Below are 20,481 nucleotides of genomic sequence, written 5' to 3'. Positions count from 1 at the left end.
TCTGCTGGTAAAGTATGGTAAAGTCCAGTAATGTATTATTACAGCCAGGTTCAGCTATGTAAAGGAATACTTTAAGGTCCATATAAACTGCAAGACTTCTCAGCACATAAAGCTGAAAAAGATCTGGGGTTTAGTGACTTCTGCAGGGCTTAGATCCTTACAGTATGTGTGGGGGGGAATCGTGGCACGAACCGTAAGCCAACGTATAGGGCATGATAAAGAGATGACTTCAAATGCAGTTGCTTAGCATTGCATTGTTAAAGAGCGAATAAATCTGTGGCAAGGTGGAATATAAAAATCTGTTCTTTCTTCCCTCTTTTGGGGGGACAGCTAGCAGCGTTGGCTTGATGTTGAGCTGACCTTTCCAAGATTTCTGAGTCTGTCCTCATAGCAGCTCCTTGCCAGGTTGCTGCTTGTGCCCAGCCTCTTTGACAGACATCCCTTCCTGCCTACGCAGCCTTTTATCTCGGCTGTTGTTAGCCAGCACTTAGCTGCAGCTATGTGCATTAATCTTTTTTTGACTCATGCTGTGTGGGGTTTTTTACCTCCCATCAGAAGACCTGGTAGGGTTGCCACGCTTCCTCCAGCACGCAGTGTAGACAAAACAGACTGATCTAGGTTACAGTACTGCTTCTGTCCAGGTGGGAAAACTGAAGTTTCTGACCGCAGAATTAAATGTCTCTGGCCGTGTAGGTGAATTAAGGCAAATTACTAACTGGAATAGAAAAATCACATAGGTACATTTGAGGGCATGATGCTGTATGATAATCAGGCTCTATTTTTTTTTCCAAAGAATTCTTGTATATTCAGTTTCCGTCTTTTCATATCTTCTTTTCCTCCTGTCCTCTTTTCCCTTCCAGTATCTTAAAATAGCCCGTCTAGCTTCAGAGCTGTGTAGAAGGACTAGTATAAGTTTGATCTCTACAGGGCTCGCTGCTGGCTCTTATGTTTTAGAGATTCAGGCTGTCAGTGATCTCCCATGGATAGATACTATTTCCCATAGTACTATATAAAAGCACACACAAATTACTTTTAATACATATATATGAGTACTATTAGACTGTCAGGATTGATGAGTCTTATAGCTGTTTTTTTCATCTGGCTTCTTTCTGCAATACTTTATTCTTCAAACTGCAGTAACTTCTCACTTGAAGGGGTAGGTGTCTGCGTGCCTAGGCTTCCTCTGCTCTGAAGCAGGGAGTGTTTGTGATTGCTAATGCAAAGTTGGACCAGTTCTTTTATTTAAGAAGGAAGAGTATAGAGAAGTTTGAAAATCTTTTCCTCTCTTCTGCAGTGCTGGCCTGTGTAATTTCTTTCACTGCTCTGACCGTCAGAGTGCTCTCCTATTTCTGTGCTCCTTGTGTGGGAGGACCGGCTGCTGCTGTCACCATTTTGTTTCCCCCTTTGTGCTAGGATGCCGTTGCTTGCCTTTCTGTCTTGCCCCAGTCACAGTTTTGGGTGTTTTTTTACTTATTCTTATGCACTTTTACAGAAAAGTGTTCAAGGGTATTTTTCACATTGTGAAGTCTTACTTCGGTGAAATGCATTACATTTGAAGTCTGAAAGTTTTAGCAGACGGATGGGAAATTCGTTTTATTTTTTTCCAGTTAGTCACACATGCATGTGAAAAGCTACAGTCTTGTGTGTTTAACAGGAGATTTTCTGGATAAACAGATGTTTGTTGATCAGCATTTCTGCAAAGTTACTCTTTTATGATGAGTGTTACCAACTCTTAGTTACTGGTCACTCAAGCAGATTTCATCTGCACCATTATTCTATGTAATCTTAATGTTTGCACATATGCCAACATTTTCCTTCCAGAAAGGTATTTACCCAGACATTTCCATCACTGGTGCGTAGCCTTAGGTCTGCTACAGGGAATAGAATTGGTAACTTCACGGGGAGTGAAGATCTCTAAGTGTCTCGAGCAACGTGCATTAAAGGAGTCATACAAAATACAGACATAATAGTTACGAGCATGCCAGAAAATTGGAAGAAGGAATCTTGGTGTTCACACGTTGTCAAGCAGATGTGCTTTAGCATTGTGAGGTTTTATTTTCAGGTTGCTTTTCTTCTTGGTTTCTAGAGTACAGTACTGTCCTGAATCTTCAGAAAGGAAGGAAGAATAGTTCTGATAAATAAGATGCATCGTAACCATCTCTATCAAAATGTTTGGAAAAATGAGGAAAAATCACTTCAATCTGTTTTACCATAATGGGTTTAGTCTTGGTCTTATTATTTTTAATTTTTGCAGTCTTTTTTTCAGCAGCAGAATTTGGCCACCACCCCAGAGTAACTCACCACGAATATCATATATAGCATATTAGAAATTATGAGCCAGTGGGCTTATTTCATCATTCCAAATTGCCACCTGCAGCTAAAATCTATAGCATCTTTTCTTGATGCTGAAGGGTCCATCTACCCCAGCACCAGCCACGTTTCTCTTAAGTAATTGCTTGAAAATTAAAGGTTACCTTGTCTCCTCTGAAAGTTTGGAGACTTGTTCCCAAGTCAGCAGCTGTTCCTGTTCCTGAAATAAATTTCGGGGTTTTAAACTGTGTCCAAAGTGGTCACAAATCTGTGCTGGATTATGAGTCGCATTGTCACTTACAGTGTGCCTGAGCTTTTGTTTGGCTAATATGGACAAAAGAGTCTGCTTCACATGATGTAAGAAGTGTTTGCCCTAAGAAGAACAGAGGTCCTCTTGAACCAATTAGGCAAAAATAACAGCTGGGCTACCCACTAATAAGGAAGGTGCTGCTAAACCTCTTTTCATTGTGAGAAGAAATAAATCTTTTAAGGCTTACTCCCTTGCATTTTTATAGAGAGCAATTCTTTGAAAAATTCAGCGATCCAGCTGGGTGATATGTGCAGGAAGACTGTGAAGAAGATAAAGAAACTTTTAAAAATAAAAAATGGTATTATAGCTATTAGATTTGGCAATTATAAATGTTTCATTGAAGATTTCACTATTTAGAGAAAGTTTTACTGTTAAAATTGTTAAGTACGTGGAGTTTGGGGTTAGCACAACAGGCAGTCTCCCACAAGTTCCTTGTAGCCTGTTCTGCAAGAGGACATTCCTTCCTGGAGCAAATCGCTTCTGATACCTTCTTAAACAAAGGCAGCCCGCGTATATTTTTAGTAAGTCTGAGAAAAAAAGCAGGAAGATTTGGAATATGGAGGTAACAGAAGATTGGGACAGGTAATGCTAACTTTTTAGTTGTTCCTCTTCTGTGGAAATATGCAGATCCTGGTCTAGCAGCTAGTTAGATTGGGAATGCGCTGATGTTTTCCTGATGGATCGTCTCTTTCTGAGAAAATTTGTAATGCTTGGTGGAGGATGATATGGAGGAGGTCAGACATGAAGGCAAGAATATCTAGAATTCCTGGGTGGGTATTATGTACTGTGACTTACTGAATGTGTGATATTGTATACATTAATGGCAAATAATGTGTAGCGCTGTTTTTGCTACCATCCGGTAAGATAAGCATCTTCCCCATGACTTCCATCCTGGATCTGTGGAGAAGACTAGTTAATGACCAGAGCAAGCCTGAGAGCACTTCTATGCATCTGCCATGTGCTGTGTTAGTACCCTAGATTATTTGGGGGAAAAGGACAGGTTTCTCCGTGTTCCTTATCTCCCAGATTTTTTTTTTAAACTTTGAGTTTGTAGGTTATAAACCCCTTTCCATAGCTTTTTGCTATTAACACCTGAACATAAGTCACTTACCTATATGACAGAATCACAGAAGATCTGATACCTGAGTAAACAGTGAGCTGAGCTGAACGCTTAACCAACACTTCAACATTAACCAGTCTTTCAAAGGTATATATTCTTCTGAGGAGCCATGAGGTACGGGCAAGAAAACTGCCTGCAACGTTGCTGGTTTCCCAGCTGCTGCTGCTGCTCTGCACATATTCTGTGGAAATGGTGCTTCTCTGTATTTTGCATTCAAATCAACGGGCTACGGGGAAAATAAGCCTGCAAGTCGCAGCTGAACTCAGTGGCACAATTATTCTGATATCTGTGGTTTTCCTCTATCAAACCCTCAAGATCATTTGAATGTTGTTAGGAGCGTCTGTTTTTGTAAATATATTGTAGCTGAGCTGTCCTTAGAAATAAAAATTAAAGAACAAATTTTAAATCATTGGCTGCTGTCCTAATGTCCTGGCTACTGTTAGTTTGGTCAGCGGGTGGCCTGGTCAGCCTTTCCAAAGCCAATTTTCATTTTAAGATATTTTTATTTCTTTGAAATAGGCAAAGCCTTTGGAAAATGAGGGAGCAGGCTGCTTGTGCTTGTGTAGATGAAGGCTTATATGTGCGACAAAGTAGCTGTAGAGTTTTTATATTCTGTTTGCAGTAATAGTAAACAGAGCATCTAAAATAACCACTTGCACATTGCAACAAACACATCATCATTTGCTTAAAAAGAGTTATAATTACAGTTGACGAAGCATGGACACCATAAAAAATGCATTAGTTTGGCTTGACACATTAATTACCTGTTTTTGCAGATGTTTTTATATATTGTTGTGTGAACAGTTTACAAAATAATTACAGGAAAGTCATATGGAAAATAAACTAAGTGGGTGGTTTCTCGCCTTAATATTTTCATTCATGTGAATCTGTGTGAGGCACAGCTGCTCCGTAGCAAATGCAGAGGGAGAGAGAGGGGGAGCGATGAGGAATCTTGAGGGGTTTTTATTCTAAGGTCTCTATGATCAGCGTTGCTGCACTTTCATATCGTGCTTTAGCAGCGTAGTTTTTAAACATGTAAAATGACATTGCTGATTTAATCCCAGTGATCAGGAGGGGGTAAAAGCTTTGATCCTGATCAGATGAAACATAAATCTTCTAGTATCTAGGAAAATAAATGAAAAATCAATATTATTTTAAGCAGGATGATCTTTTATGAGCAGTTGTAAAGATTCATCAAAGGCTTTGACACAGTTTAAACATTTCCTGTTTGCTGCCATTTAAAGAAAAATGCCTTTCAAGTTATAAATTGTAATTAAAGAGAGATACCTCTTTATGTTATTGTGGGCTAACCGCAGAATGAATATAGGAACTCAGTCTGCTCACGCAATGTTGAAATCAAAAGGTCTTCACTAGAAATAAATTTGCTCATCCTTTTAAGAATACGCATTCTGTGTAACTTTAAAAATACTATCTCATAACGAAATGCAATATTGCATTTATGAAAAAAATAGGCATAGTCTGCACCACAGCTTTAACATCTACCAAACATAAGGATTTGTTCCAGCAATGATTTGATTTTAAGCAAAGAGTTATATGGCTTGAAATTTGGCATAAATGCTAAAGATTATTTTTAGTTTAATGAGATTTTTATTATTATTAATCACCTTGTGTTTAAGACTTCTAAAGTAACATATTCATTATATATATATATATATATATATTTTAGATTTATATCCTGTATTTCTTTACAGATTTTTGTGAGGTATTAGCTGTTTAAATGGGAAACTGTACTGGAATCTATCTTTTTTTTTTAACATTTTATTGGTTAAACTAATATTAAATAAAAATCCTAATTCTGTAAATCCAGTTCACCTACTTCCACTCAAACATCCACCTTGTTACAGTATGCAGAGGTGGAACTGGTAATGATCTTATTCCTGAATGAGATACAAGAACTTGTTGAGTAATTGTTGTTTTGCAAATCCGCACCCTCTTTTATGGCTGAAGATTTTAATGACCGAACAGTTTGTAAATGTTTTTTAACAAATTATTCAGGAAGGAAAACTAGAAGGAAAACTGAAATTAATGTCTTGTGAAAGTAGGGAGAACAAAGACAGCTCTAAGGGGACATCCTATCTTGTTTGCGTTAATTACTGTAAAATTACTGAAGCATTGAAAAAAGGCAATAAACATCCAAACTAAATACACATAACTAACAATTAAGCAGTAAGCTTGACTTTTATGATAGCCTTAGACATTAGCCTAGCAGTTTTCTACCAGGCTGCTTGAAGAAAATGCTGGCTGAAGAACTTAATGTTGCTGTGCAGATGATTTTTCCCTGAGCAACTACCACACTGTGTGTCTTAGAGAATGTGGGCGATTACCAGTGATCGCAAGAAAGTTTTATGGTGCCGTGAGATTAAATGTAACGATGAAAGCAAGAGTGTTAGTCATATTTCAAGAAATTGCAACACACGTTATTTAAAAAACAAACAAACAAAGCTCTGTGCATCTATTTCCCTCTTGCTAAAGCCAAACCCAAGTTCTAACAATTGAGTTTTATTTTTTTTTCTCAATAGGAATAATACTGGTAGTCTGATCTAGGGGAATTTCACCAGATGTGTCCTACCAACTGTGGAGGCTGATGTAAGAGGTGCTGGACCCAATTAAAAAAAATAAAAAATAGTCTGCTCTCTCTTTACAATGAGAGAAATGTCTCAGAAATTGGTGCATGTCTGTAACCTTGTAAGCTGAAAGTGCACTGAATTTGTGACTGTCCAGCTTTCTCCCAAACCAAGTGTAGTCTCAAGTATTTATGGAGAAAGGCTCTGTATCTCTATCCAAGGAGGAAATAATCACTTTTCTGTCCTGCTGGGAGATGGATAATAAGATTTACTTTTAATAAGATCGCTTTCAGCAGAACTCGGAGTAGATCAGAAGTCCCTTCTACTCTGTTATTGATAATCTGTGTGGCAGTTCTGTGCGTTTAGGTAGTCGGTGATCATGGCAAGAAAACGAGGGGGAGTCTTTATTTTAACAGGGTCAAAATGACTGATAAAGCAAGAGCAGTGTGGAAAAGAGCCTCTGCCTTGTTCACACTCTGATTGTAAGGATTGTTTAAAGCAAGAGCAATGATTCCACTCGGAGTACCATGTTCATCTCTGCAGTGTAAGAAAGAGATTGACCTTGTCCAGAGGAGGGCCATGAAGATGATCAGGGGGCTGGAGCACCTCTCCTATGAAGACAGGCTGAGCGAGTTGGGATTATTTAGTCTAGAGAAGAGCAGGCTTCAGGGAGAACTCGTAGTGGCCTTCCAGTGCCTAAAGGAGGCCTACAGGAAAGCTGGGGAGGGTCTTTGTCAGGGAGTGGAGTGATAGGGCAAGGGGTAATGGTTTTAAACTAAAAAATAAGGTAGGTTTATATTAGATGTTTGGAAGAAATTCTGTATTATGAAGGATCAGAGATTCCTCCTGCCATGGCCTGCTGGAGATCAGTGGCAGCAGCTCACCTCTTCTTTGGGTCCTACCAGCAGTGAGGCTGCGTGCTAGTTTCCGAGAGGCTCGTGCATGCACATGCATCCTCCGTAAGGATGTGGCTGACCACAAACAGATGGGCACAGGCAGAGGATGTTGCCATTGCAGACACCTGCATAACCACAGACGACGTGACCAGACGGCTTTCTTTTCAGCTATTGCTGTTCAGGAAAAGACCCACTGGGTGGGTCTTGCTGGTAGCTGGTCCCAGGCCCATGGTCCATCTCTCTGACATTTTTTCCAGCTTGCCTGCTAGTCTAGCCTGAAGATTGGTTGTACAATGGATGTGCAGAGAGTAACAAGCACACATGCAGAAAATGGGGAGAAAGAGAGTTTAGTAAGAAGGTAGGGCAGACAGTGATGGTCAGGTACAAGGCCTCAGCCAAACGAGCTTGCTAACCAGCAGCCTGCTTACACAGGCAGCCAATGTAATTCCCATCTCTGCTTTGTCATGCTTGTCCCTTCCACCCCTACCTTGTCCCTCGCCTTTAGTCCTGACCCATAACATCCCACAACGAGTCTTACACATTCCCAAAATGCCCCCCATAAAACGTCCCAAGTTAAGTTCTGTGTACAAGTCTTTACATAGGAAGTTCTTCTTCAGTCCCGCTCAGACATCCCATAATAAGTTCACTCTTTTTTATAAGACTAGTTCTTAATAGCCCACAATAATCCAGTTCCTTTCTTATCAGTCACCAAGTTTGTGGTTGAACTTCTTCAAGGTTACACTCGGTGGTTCTGCAATGGCCCATTGATCGGTGTCTTGTGAGTTCTGGTCTTTGTTACGGTCTCTGTTATCTGCTGTTAGGGTTTGTGTGTTTGCATGTTTCATTTATTACCTCTCCTGTTTCTTGCCTTGTCTTTTATGTTGAGTAGCTGTTAGTCAGATATCCTTGCAGTTCCTTGCCCTGTTTGAGGGTCAGTTGGTGAAAGGTGCTGATTTGCACCTTGGGGTTCAGAAGCCTGTCAGAGCCAAGGCCGTGTTTCTGTAGGTCTTGGACAGCCTCAGTTCTTTCCTTTTTGCTTGGGAATTGACTTTTTTTTTCCCATCAAAAATTGAGTCTCTTATAACAATATACTGCTCATGATGAGAATGTCTGAAGATAAACTGTAAGATTTAGAGTGAACATAGGTTTTGTGCAGTACCACGGGATTTTCCCCTCTTGCAAAAGTTTGAGTAGTTTAGCTGAACATCCGTTGGGTTGTCTACCTGGGAAGTGAAGTAGTTGTTGTAAGTTGTTCTTCCTTTCTTCCTGTGTCACCCCAAGCCAACAGCAAAGGAGCAGCTAGCATCAGAAAGTTGTGAGCCAGAGTTCTTGATGTCTCTCATGTTGCCTTCTGGCTATTATAGCATTTCTGTCCTCCCTTTATACTTAACGAATCCCATATTAGAAACATTGGACAAAAACCCCCAGCCCAACAAGTTTCTTTGTTGTTCCTTCGTAAACTCCTTATCATGTTTTCTGTAATTGAGTTTTTTTGGGGTACAACATGGAGATCAGTGGTTTGTTTCAGTTCACTCTTACGTTACAATAGGAACATATTACTAGATCACATGAAAATGAGGTAATTTTTTAAATTTAACTTAGTCTTTTACAAGGTTTAAATTGTTATTTTTGTAGAACTCTCAGATCATATTACTTGTGTTCTGTGAGATGCATATTCGTAGTTTTGCTTATGAATAACCCAAAGTAAATCAAAAAGGTAGAATCAAAGCAGTCATGTGCTTTGATTACTTAGTACCTCTCTCTTTAGAAAAAATAACTTTCTTTTTTTTTTCCATTGAGGTGAATCAAGTCCAACTCGTCGCGAAGCAGTGAAAAGGAAGACAGCAGAATACCTTATGCGTGCTGAAAAAATTTCCAGTCTCTACCATAAATCCTCTGAAGATGCATCTGTTTCTATGGTAGGCTTTAATTTCTTGTTTTCGGAACCAGAATTTGATATAATTAAATTGTTCTGTCTTTTAGCAAAGCATATTCAAGCTGGAGGTTCAAAAACTATTCGGAATATCTCTGTTTCAGGAGGCCTGAGGAGTATTTTGATGTTACGCTTCTGTTAAGTTGCCATTATTTTCTGGTTCTTGTTGGTTTCATTTCACAGCATTATAGAGAGTTCTTGACTTAATCCAGACCTGTTTCTTTTAGCACACTTTCCTTCTACTCCATAGTTGATGATGTGAATATTTTAACTATGCTAAAGAATTTGAAGGTTTTAAAAAAAAACAACAAACAAACCATCAACCCTAAACCATTTCTAGAATATAACATTTATTTTTACTTTCTCGTGGTAATATTGCTCACTCCTGGAGGGAGCAGAAAGGCTGTAGGTTTCTTTAGCCTAACACATAAGGGTGTATCAGAACTGAGTTTAAGTTCATGGAGGTTGTGAGGGCAGGGATGAGAAATAAATACTTAATTGGGCAAAGGTTCTTCCTGATTCCCTCAAATGTCTCCTGGTTGTGCTTCAGTGATTAGTAGCTTCTTTATTTGTGTGGAGTTTCAGGAGTAATTCCTACCGTCTTAAGCAGAAACGCCCTTATCTGTACTCATACTAAAGATAAACAAAGCTTGTTTCAAGACACCCTCAATAAATTTCTACTTTGCCCTTCCCCAACCAGTTCCATCAGGACTTATCTTTCTTACTTTAGATCTTTACTGCAGTCATGCTAAACTGTGTGCCATTGTTAGTTGACTGCCTTATTGTAGTAAATATAAAAGTTACCAACTTCCCATCTCTCTATATTTGTATCAATTAGGGACAAAAGGCCCAGAAAATCATTGCTCCTTAGGCTGTGCAGATCCAAAAAGGCTTTAAGGAGACAACAGCTACTCAAGTGTGAAGCCTTATAAAATCCAACTGCTTGATAAATAAGTTAAAAAAGCAAAATCACTGATTTTGAAGGGTAGCTTTCTCTGTATTGAGAGCCCACAAGTACGTTTTTTTTGAGGATGTTCCAAATGAGATATATTTTGTGAGATTTGGAGTCTTGCTGCTGCTGTGAATTGTACTTTGAACAATTTAGTATTTTGGACTGATATGAACTCCTACTAGGTAGTCTTTCTTTGGGTCAAACACTCCTGAAAGTGGGGAAGAATCTATACTGTATGAAAACCTCAGTATGTTTGGAAACTGTAGAACAAGGAAAAAAAAAATCCAAAGCACAACCTATTTTTTACCTTTTCATAAGTTTAAAAACTAATTGCAGTTGGAAAGGAGGAAGAAATAGGTTGCATTTCTGTGTGTGGGCTTGAGAGGTATTTCTTTTCTTATGCTGTACTGAATAAGCTAAATGCCTTCTTTGCAGATCCAAAGGAAAGCAGAATTAATTGGGATAAGACAAAAGAAAAAAAAAGTGATGAGGCTTTTTCTTCCATGTTGAAACTCCAAATTGACAAGTTAGGGCAAATCTGACTTTGCACATGCAAAATGTAACAACCGTCTTACTCTCCTTTTTACAGTAAAAACCATGCTTCTGTCACATGGCTTTGTTTTCCCTGTGGCTGTAGATGTATTTTAGTTCCATTTATTTGCTGCTCTTCATAACACAGAAACTTGAATTCTGGTGGTGGAGGACAGCTTGTCTCTGAGTTTATAGCTGAAAATTAATTGGAAGAAGGACTTATCTCCCAAAGTTACTGTAAGGGTCATCATAGGAGCCACTGAGAACTGGCATGTTTTATGCTTTGGCTTTCAGGAAAGGAAAGTGTCTTAAGGAAAGTGAGGAATGTGACTCTTCCTGCAAGGTGTTTACAGATCAAACTGGAATTCTTGCACCTTATTTGCTGCTTATCCTTTATACCCCCCAAGATAGTTTGTTTTGGTTTTTATGTGAATTATTCCATCCCTTGCAGACAGTGATGAGTGCACTGATATGACCTGCATCTACGTGCAGTGTGATTCTTGGAAGATACTCGCTAGTAGAAAAAAGCAGATATTTGCTGTACATCTCCTAAAAAATTAAGTCTATAGTGTAGAAGACTAGTGCATGTGCTCCTTGCACCTCCACGCCAGCTTGGTGTTTTTCTAACTGCCATTTGCATGCCTTTGGTCATGCTGGGGCAAGGCTGCTCTGTTACTGGTAGCACCTCTTGCTGTTCTAAGTCATGTTGACGGGCACAACCTCTTGTTCAAATGCTGGTGCTTGGGCAGGGTACCTGTGCAGATGTACAAAGCCTTCTTTGCCCACTTGGACCTGAAAAGAGGTCTCTCATCACTTCGTCCTTGTTGGAGCGATACTGAAGTCTTTGAGAAGAACAACTGCATTAGTACATATACGAAGCCTTTATTAGAAGTATGACCGGTTTGAACTGTACCACTGAAAGTGGTTCGTAAGAAAACGACGGACAAATACTGTATCCTGGCAGTGCTTGTGCCTGTGTTATGATGGGCAGAGTGTGATTTTGTTATGGGAAGCACGGTTCTGCGCTGCTAACTTCATGGGATGTGAGGGTGCTGAAACTGTCTGCACTTTGGAGGAAGAGGTCTGGCTAGTAAACAAGAGTGAACCTTTAAGCCAGTGTTCTTATTCATGACTATTCATATTCATGATTTGGAACTAGATGATCCTTAAGGTCCTTTCCAACCCAAGCTGTTCTATGATTCTATGACCTGATGTTACAACGCAGAACCACTTTGTCACCCATGGCTGGTGTAGAAAGCTTTGTGTTTCCTATTGTGCCCTTACAAGGAACAATCACAGTGATTGGCATCACCTGGGCTCACCTTGCCTTCTTAGACATGACGTTTTACTTCTTTCATCAGCCAGACCAGAGAAATGTCCAGCAAGGAAAGAGGTAAGCTCAGAAGTGTAGTTTATTTATTGTCCTGCACCTCTCAGCCTCTCATAACTCCCAAAAGCTGTCTGCTAGTCATGCGCTTTACCATATGAAGCAGTCTCAAAAGACTATGTACGAAAAACATACCCCACGCCACCTATTTACTATTTACCATGTGAACACCAAGTGGCGCAGTGAAGCAAAAGGCGCTTCTGTCCAGGCCTCATGCAGAAGGAAGCAAGGTATTCTGCCGTGGCCTGAAATACCAGGCTCTTGCCTCTTTGAAGATGAGATTTCACTAGAGGCAAAGGCCCAGCATTTCAGAACTGCAAAGAAAAAATTAACTTTGATGCCATGGAAACCAAACAAAGAACAATAATAGTTTGCTACTTTTCTTGCCTCAGCAAAAAGCCAACAGTGTAGCCCTCAAGGATAGCATCCTTAGCAACCACCCTGCTGCTGTCAAGTCTGAGTGGTGAAGAGAGAAACGTAAGAGGACGTGTTTGTAGAACTCTTGGCACTGTTAAAAAAAGGTTATGGGCAGAGGGCATAAGGATGGATGGAAGATTTCTTAAGGCTGAGAAGCAGTACAGGAAACTGACGCAACCGTGCCTGACCATGAACTGGGAACTCACTTGACAAGGTTTTGTAAACATTGAGAAAAAGCCTTGCTGTGACCTGTAGGAGTGGGAGATGTGGAGGCAGTTTCTGGAGATTGTAAACAGGCATGCGGACCTTACAGAAAAACAAGCTGATGCAAAGGCTCTTCCTCCTCTGGCACAGCACAGCGGCCTCAAGGGCCTTCTTGATGACAAATACTCAAGAATGTTGCATGATGGCTACAGCAGGCCATTTTGCAGATTCTCAAGCTGTATTTTTCTCCTCTGCTTCCTGATGATTAGCAGCTCTGGGGGGAGCCACCTCCAAGCCCAAGTGACAGAGAGCTTGCTGCAACAGCCTTTGGGTCACATTGGGTTGGCTGACCAGAAAGCTTCAGCCTAGTGTAGCTGTCAGCTGCAAGGCCCAGCACGGCTATGCATAGCCTATGGGTCTGTTTTAACCTTATTGGTGTTTTTATAATGCGTATCTTCCTCACTCTTTGAAGCTATTTCTAGTTCTACTTATGCCCAACTTTTTGTATTTGGAATTGTCTCTTTTTGCACTGTTACCAAAGTTGTTTTTTAAAATGTCAAATATTTTCATTTTTCAAAGTGGTTTAGCTAAGAGAGTAACATGCAAGCCTGATGCCTAAACAGGAAAAGCAGTCTTCATCCTTCACAGTTTTCATAAGATATTGTACTTCCTAAAATTCTCATTAAATGTGCATGAAAATTGCATAAAGTGTAAAGAAAATACACTGCTGTAGTTCTGCGAGATGCAAGTTTAACGTAAAATAGAAATTCAGTCTCGAGGATCATGCTGCGTTTCTATCAGCTGCTGATTCCAGATGTGTATGACCCCAGCTGTGTCTCAGCTTCATGGAAGGTACAGTCCCAGATCCGTGGTCACTGGGGACCTTCTGAAGCACGCCATAATCCAGTCTCTGTTCAGATGCATGCAGAAATGCAACCTGTTTTTCACCTGGTGGAGTCGGGATGTTTTGCCAGCCCAGGAGAGCTGGAAGCTCTTACACACTCATCACGTGGAGCCTCGCACCTCAGGCCAGCAGTATCTACTTCAAAACAAAGAACCTCCTTGCTGAAGTCAGGGCCCTGGCCATGCCACAGGGGATAGTTACCGAAGTCATCAGACGCTGACCTCTGTGGGTGAGAGGAGATCTCATTCTGATGCGCAGCTCAGAGCTGGGCTTTATACGGGTGTTCATGAAAGTGCTCTTTTTTTATCCTGAAATTCTGTGCTGACTGCTGTCAAAGGTGGAGGAATCAGCAGTAGAATCAAATCCCATCAAATGGTGTTTCTGGCACTAGGCTAGGGATAGTGCTCTTGCCTTCTCTGAGGTTGATGTGAGAGGCTCTTCTTCTTGTTTGCCTGGCTGGCGGTGCACTCCTTTCTCCCCCTGCTCTTGTATCTGCCCGCAGTGAGGCCAAAGTTGAGGCAAGAGCTATTGCCATGCTTCATTGAGTAGCTTCCAAAAACAGAGCCTTTTGGAGGCAAGTGATGGCCACAAATTGCTGTGCCTTTGCAATGGCCAGCATCAAAAGCTTCTACTGTGCAGCTCAGAGCGTAGTCTGGAAATAGGTTCAAAACACACAGGGCTTTGCAGCAGGAGAGAGGATCCTGGAATACCTGAGCCGTATGCTGAGAATTTGGGCAGGTTGCTGAAGGTGGGCTTCCTGTCCTTCTGCAGGTATAGGTGGTAGTCTGACACTTTCTTTAGAACATAAGTGCCTTATTTCTAAAGGCAAATTAAGCCTTTGACTTTTGTTAGCCTCCTTCCTGTATGCTTTCTTTATTCCTCTGGTTTTGACAAATAAGCTGTCCTTTAGTTATTTTTCTTATCACTGTCTACTTCATGGAGAAGCTACTGGGAACTGTGGAGACGTGGATGTGACTTCTCACAAGGTGAGAAGCAACTCTAGAGTGCATATACGAAGAAAAGCACGTGGATGCAGTATTTACTGACCATCATCGGTGATATTTTAGACAAAGACCCAAAATATGTAGTGTTTTAATTCAGGGTCTACAGACATGATGGATGCGGAAGTCTGATTCTATAGCATAATTAGACAAGGATTAACTTCTGTAAAGATGTGTGAACTTAATTCATGGTTAAAACGTTATGCTTAAGAGAAAACTTCAGAAGCATGATTATTGAGGACTGTTAAAAAAAGTAAGAGCATGCAGATAGAAGGGAAAGTCTTTTATAGTAGTCTAGAGGATTTGAGAATATTCTCTTTCATTAAACATGTTCCTTAGAATGCTTTTGAAATCTTGTCATGAATAAACTCTGAGTTAGCACAATTCTTTGTTTCAAAGCAAATATTTCGCTAATGCAGAAAAATTGCATACTTAAAATACAGTCCAACAAAAGAACACCCCCCCCCACCCCATTGTCTAGTAGCTCACTGGTATGTGGGACCTAAATTAAGTCTGGAGAAAACACTTCACGTAGAATTATTTTCCTCTTCATACTAAAAGCTTTAGTGATTTGTAGAAACTGGGCTGTTTTCTCTTAACTGATGTTGGTACTCTTATTCAGCAGTGTCTACATGACAAAAAAAAAAAAATATAAGACCTGGTCAGATAGATTAAGATTAATACTAAACTCTTTTAAACATAGAGCCCAGCAGGTGAACAAAAAGAAAAACGCACTTTTCTCCATACTTTTTGAACATGTTTTTTTTCACCCTTTCCGTTGAATTTCACAGGCAGTGCTAAAATAAGAGCTGATTTAGGGAAAGAATTTGGAAGGAGAGAAGATAGCTGACTGACAACTTGAAGGGGTCTGGTTTTACGAAGAACTTTAGGGAGGTGCTCTGGACTCCGAAGATAGTGCAGTGGAGATATTGGAGGGAAAACGTAATTGGAGGGAATGGAATTACCTGGCTTTAGGATCTTCAGTTTTTCTGCAAGTTTCGGATCATTCTGGGGAGATTTCTTTTTTTTTTTTTCTTTTCCCCTATGATTAAGCTCCCATTTTATCCACAATGTAGTTGCTTACCAGCAGTTTCCCTTTATGGTATGTTTGTTAATGAGGTCTCAGGCTGCTGACAAATGAGATAAAAAAAAGAAAATGAGATAAGCAGCATTTGATTTTTAGGAAAAAAAAAAAGTTTCTACTTCCTCTTCCTTTACCTTTGTTCATTAGAAGGGGACTTGAGGAGGCCAGGTTATGCTTAAAAAGAGTTTGGTGATCAACAGTGTTGCAGATGAAGTTATCTTATTTGTGAGGAAGGGATTCTGGTCTGTCGTTCTGGTAGAAGCTGCGTGATGAATTTTTGGAGGAGGATCTAATGAATTCTCTCAGTTTGCACCTAGGAACTTCTGAAAATGTTTGTTAACATGCCAGAGGTAAATGTGATGCTTAGAAAGTTGATTGTTGTCCCAGAAGACATCCAGCTGAACCACTGTTCTCTCTGACATGCAAACTGAATCCGCCCTGAGAAATTAGAAAACATAGCATGGACAAAAATTTATGCATATTAACTACTTCAACAGTTAGCACCTGCCAATTCTCTTGCTATCGTGTTAATTTCTAGACTAAATAGTATGTAGCTAGCTACCTTTTTCTAAGGCAGTTTTAGGAATCATTTCTGTTGTGCACCTTGCTATTAAGAGGATTTTATAAAGCTCACCAGAGAACAAGAGAATCCTGTTTATAATTCTGTATTTTATGTTCTTCAAACTTAAAAAGCCTCTAATTTGCTTTCTCCTCTTCAGTGATCTCTGAATTATTTTGTATCCAGAATACCTATGAGGCTTTGATTGATTTATTGGGATGGGGTAAGAATTCAGCAATCGATTGCCAGGTTCCATTAAGCATAGGAAGTATAAAAACTCATTATTTTTTCTTTTTAAAAATTTCGTTTTCAATGTTATCTCAGTTTTATTTACTTGCAAGTTGTTTTTTCCACAGTAAGGACAAACAGAAAACTTCTCCTTTAATCTTCACTCTCTCTGATTTATGATAAATTTAGTTTCCTTCGGCCTGGCATTTGCTTCAGCAGGCAGTCTTCCTTCAAGTACCACCCTGATTGATGTATAATCTTTGATATCTTCCATTAGCCTCCAGGATCACTAAGTTCAAGGCCCTCTTGGAACCTAAGGAGCCCTGCCGAGGAACTGAAGGCCTTCAGAGTCCTTGGGGTGATTGACAAGGTAATTCTTCAGTGTCTCTTCAAGAGTTCAGTCATAAATCGACTGCATGCTGACATTTTGTCTTTGAAGCTGTGGATCTTAAGGATATGAAACAAAAGGGGAAAATGACTCAAATGCATCTGCACTTTAAAATAACAAAAGTAGAAGAAAAAAGGCTTTTATCTAAGCAATTCATGTAAGGTCATGCAAAATATATTTGAGCTAAAGGATAAGGTACATGTTTGGTGGCATTCGATAGGATGAAGTCATGGTTATAATGCTGGGGTAAGGATGAGTTGATGTGTTTTCAGTTGAATAAACTGGTGGATATTTGAAATACGGAAAGGTAAGAATTCTCACTTTTGAACTATCACTTGAAATGGGGCTGGAACGATGACAACTGTTTGTTCTCCTTCTCTGAGAATGTGGAATTGAAATCCCTAGCCAAGACACAGATTCAGCAATGAAGCCATGATTCTTTCTGACTCATGCAAATAATCTCCCAAGATCCCAGGGTAATAGCCCTCTGTAAACAGTAAAGAACCATACAGATTTTTTGCAAGCCTAATTAAGAGACCAGAAGAATTGCTGCATTGTTTTGATAATGCTGATTAGTTATCACCTTACCAAATTCTTCTGAGGTGATGCATTATTCAGCAGTGTGGCAGTGGCTAATGTAGACTGTAAAGGCTCAGTTTCTTCTTCCTGTGCCAATTCCCTTGTGCCTTTTGATAGTTCCTCATGTAGTCTCTGGTTTGTGCATGGTGTACTGATGCTTGGTCAATTTATGCATTTTGTAACTTGCATCAGAAAAATTAGATGATCTCTTAAGGTCTGTATTTCTCCTCATTAGACTGAACCTAGCTATTGGGACTGTTTTTTGTTTTTCTTTGCCTGTTTTGTTGTAATTATGTGGATAAGTTGATAACTTCTCTTCAGAGAGCTGTGTGCAGTAGGCATTATGGTTGTTTTTGTAGCACCCAAGGATTTCTCAGCCTTGACTTCATATTCGTTGTATCTTTCCTCTGTTTTGAGTACAGACTTTAGCCTGTTTTGCTCTATAAATGTGTCAAAGAGACAGATTGGAAAAGAACTCCGATCTGTTTGATTAGTAGCCACCAACTAATTGGTCACGGTAGGTATGGACTTTGTGAATTAGTCTGACAAGGCGAGGCTGCAGAAAGTGTTGGAAATGAACTGAGAAAGACCTTTTCAGTACCTTCATTCTGATATAGATACAAGGAGCAGCAACTGGAGAAGTCTCTTGATTAGAGTCAAGGTTTTGGAGTCCCTGGCATTATCAGATCTCCTACATCCCTCTCAGCACTGTTCTATTAAGTGTCTCAAGTGTGAGCTGAATGTACCCAGATCTTTGAGGCGGTGCTGGGAAGAATTGGGGTTTTGGCGATGACAGAAATACAAGATCTTCGTGTTGGAGATGTGTGCGAGGAGTGGTCTGAGAGAACAGGCCTGTGTATACAGCTGGTATGCTTGTGCGTAAACAGTATTATAGGGGTCCGAGTTAATGTGTAATTGCCGTGTGGAAAAAGCAGCAGTATTCCTTCAGGTGTCTTTGTACTCTGCATACCTGCTTCCAGATTATCCTTATTACACACTTAGTCTTGTCTTTTATCTTACTTGTTTCTAAGTATTCATCAAGCAGTGACGCAAATGAAAAGGTGCTGTAAGTACAAATGTTCGGTGTCTATGAACATGAAGCACAGGTGCACACGTATCCATGTGACAGAGACGATGTCCCTTCCTTTGGTTTAGAACACCATCTTGCTTTATTCCTCACCATTGCTTTTTTTTGCCTCCATCTCTGCTTGTATATACTCTGTAAAGCTCATGTCATGGAGAAATCCAAACTGGTGGGTAAGTTTCTGATGCAGGTATCCCTGCTGGGCCCAAGTGTGTGGCCTAGAGTGTTTATTCTTGAAAATGGATTCTGATTTTCAGAGCCAGAGTTGAAGATGCCACGCTTCCTGCTTTTCGGCCCAAGAGCATAACTGACTCAGCATCAAGCAGAGTTTTGCTTGAAAATAGTCTTCTCCTGTCCTAACCCTGAGGCGTCTTTGTTGGTTTCAGCAGAAAGTGAGTGTGTGCGTAGTAAGGAGCCACTAACATTTTACTGCTGTCTTGCCTAGTCCTGTGCAAGACTGGCCTAAACACAGGGAATTGTGAGTGGTGGCGGCTGGTTCGCAGTCGTTCTCTCACTGCCGCTTGAGGCCCAGGCTGGTGTCTGCCTGTGGCAGTGCTGACTCGAGAAAACCAGCTGTTAACCTTCACTCCATCAAATGCTGAAAGGTTCAGTGCCTTGCCTCAGAGTAATGTCAGTCTTTGTTCTTCTTTTGAAGCCACTTGAAGTATTTTGAATTGGCTTCCTGTTCACAGATAAAATGCTTGTTGCTACCTGAAAGGTTGGATTTTCCAAACTCTTTTAGACTAGGCAAAATTATTAGACATTTAATTTTAGTCTGGTTTATTGCTGATGGACCATCTTTATCTCTCAATCTGTCTTTCTACCTTCCTTGTCACCTGAATATTTTTTTTCCTGGGTTGACCCTTTTCCTGCTGAAGCTGAGAGGATTAGAGATCTTAGCATTATTAAACTCTGAAAAGTGTTGTGAAAATTCATAGTAGAGCTCCCATATCAGTGCTTTGCCTCTCACCCTTTGCTTCTGCTCTTGTACAAAGGCTGTGGTACAAATTCGACTGCTTTAATAGAACCAAGAGGCCGTACACCGGTGCTTGAGGAAACCAGGTTTCTTAAATGCTGCTGTGTTTGCTCACTTCATGGTGTCAACGGTTAACTAGATGGTGTTTGCAGGTATTTTATGTGTTTATTGTGGGAAGGGTCTACCTGTGGATAGGTTTCTTAAAGTTAGAGGCTTAATTAGTTCCGAATGTGGCTTTTGTCCTGCAAAGTTGTGGGCTTTAAGCTCCGTTGCTGATTGGCAAGCATAGCTGTTGTTAATATTAGCAGAGGTATCATGCTGAAAACAGGCTGATATCTAAATATTTTAGCTATTGTTACCAGCAACCAAGAATGATCAATTATTTTATCAGTTCATGTGCCTTAAAGTAGAAAGCTTCCTTTTTTTGGAATACCAAAGATTTTTGCTTTCAAAGTTTGTCTAATTAAAAAGCCAGGTTGCAGATTCTGTGCTGAGTTTCTGCCCTAGGCAAATCTTTCCTTTGAAGCTACAACTGGCCCCCGAAGAAACTACTTTGTTATGGTGCTGCTGGATACCTTAACAATGCTGTTTCAAGCCCAATTTCTTATTCTTTAGAACCTTCTGTTATTTAGATTCATTCAATTTAAAGATTCATCTTGAAAGCTGAGTACATTAAGTAATAACTATGCCTCTGTAACCAATGACTGTCTTTTATGTCTTTTCTGTCTCCTCCCCTGGACCCCCATCAAGCCACATTGTCTGTATTGGCACCGATGTGGCTGTGATCAGTCTTCCACAGATGTCTGCACATTTGAGCTTGTTGTTCAATACACTGTTTGTTAAGCTTCATTATACAAGCCGAAACCTGGTAAAGATAAAATACTCTCATCGGGGCCTTGGCTGACATTATTTTGGGAGTTTCTGAGGGGGATTCTATAAGTAAATAACTTTTTTTTTTTCTGAAGAACTGGAAGCATTTCTGGTAGTCTTCCGTATAGTTTTTTTTTTCTTTTTTCTTGTGGCTGTCATGCTA

At 40.1% G+C, this 20,481-nt stretch overlaps 1 protein-coding gene across 5 annotated transcripts in view; it reads left to right on the top strand.

The window, feature by feature from the left end:
* Nucleotides 1–20,481, top strand: part of RPS6KC1 (ribosomal protein S6 kinase C1) — a 91,805-nt gene that overhangs the window by 32,233 nt on the left and 39,091 nt on the right. For all 5 annotated transcript variants that reach the window (XM_083831189.1, XM_083831187.1, XM_083831188.1 and 2 more), the window contains 2 exons: nucleotides 9,022–9,140; nucleotides 16,699–16,791. In XM_083831189.1, coding sequence (XP_083687315.1) covers nucleotides 9,022–9,140; nucleotides 16,699–16,791 — 212 coding nt within the window. The remainder of the gene's footprint in view (nucleotides 1–9,021; nucleotides 9,141–16,698; nucleotides 16,792–20,481) is intronic.

The sequence above is a fragment of the Anser anser genome (assembly GCF_964211835.1).
Source record: "Anser anser genome assembly, chromosome: 3".
In the NCBI taxonomy this organism is placed as follows: Eukaryota; Metazoa; Chordata; class Aves; order Anseriformes; family Anatidae; genus Anser; species Anser anser.
Note: the sequence above shows the minus strand (reverse complement) of the source record. Positions and strands in the feature narration are given on the sequence as shown.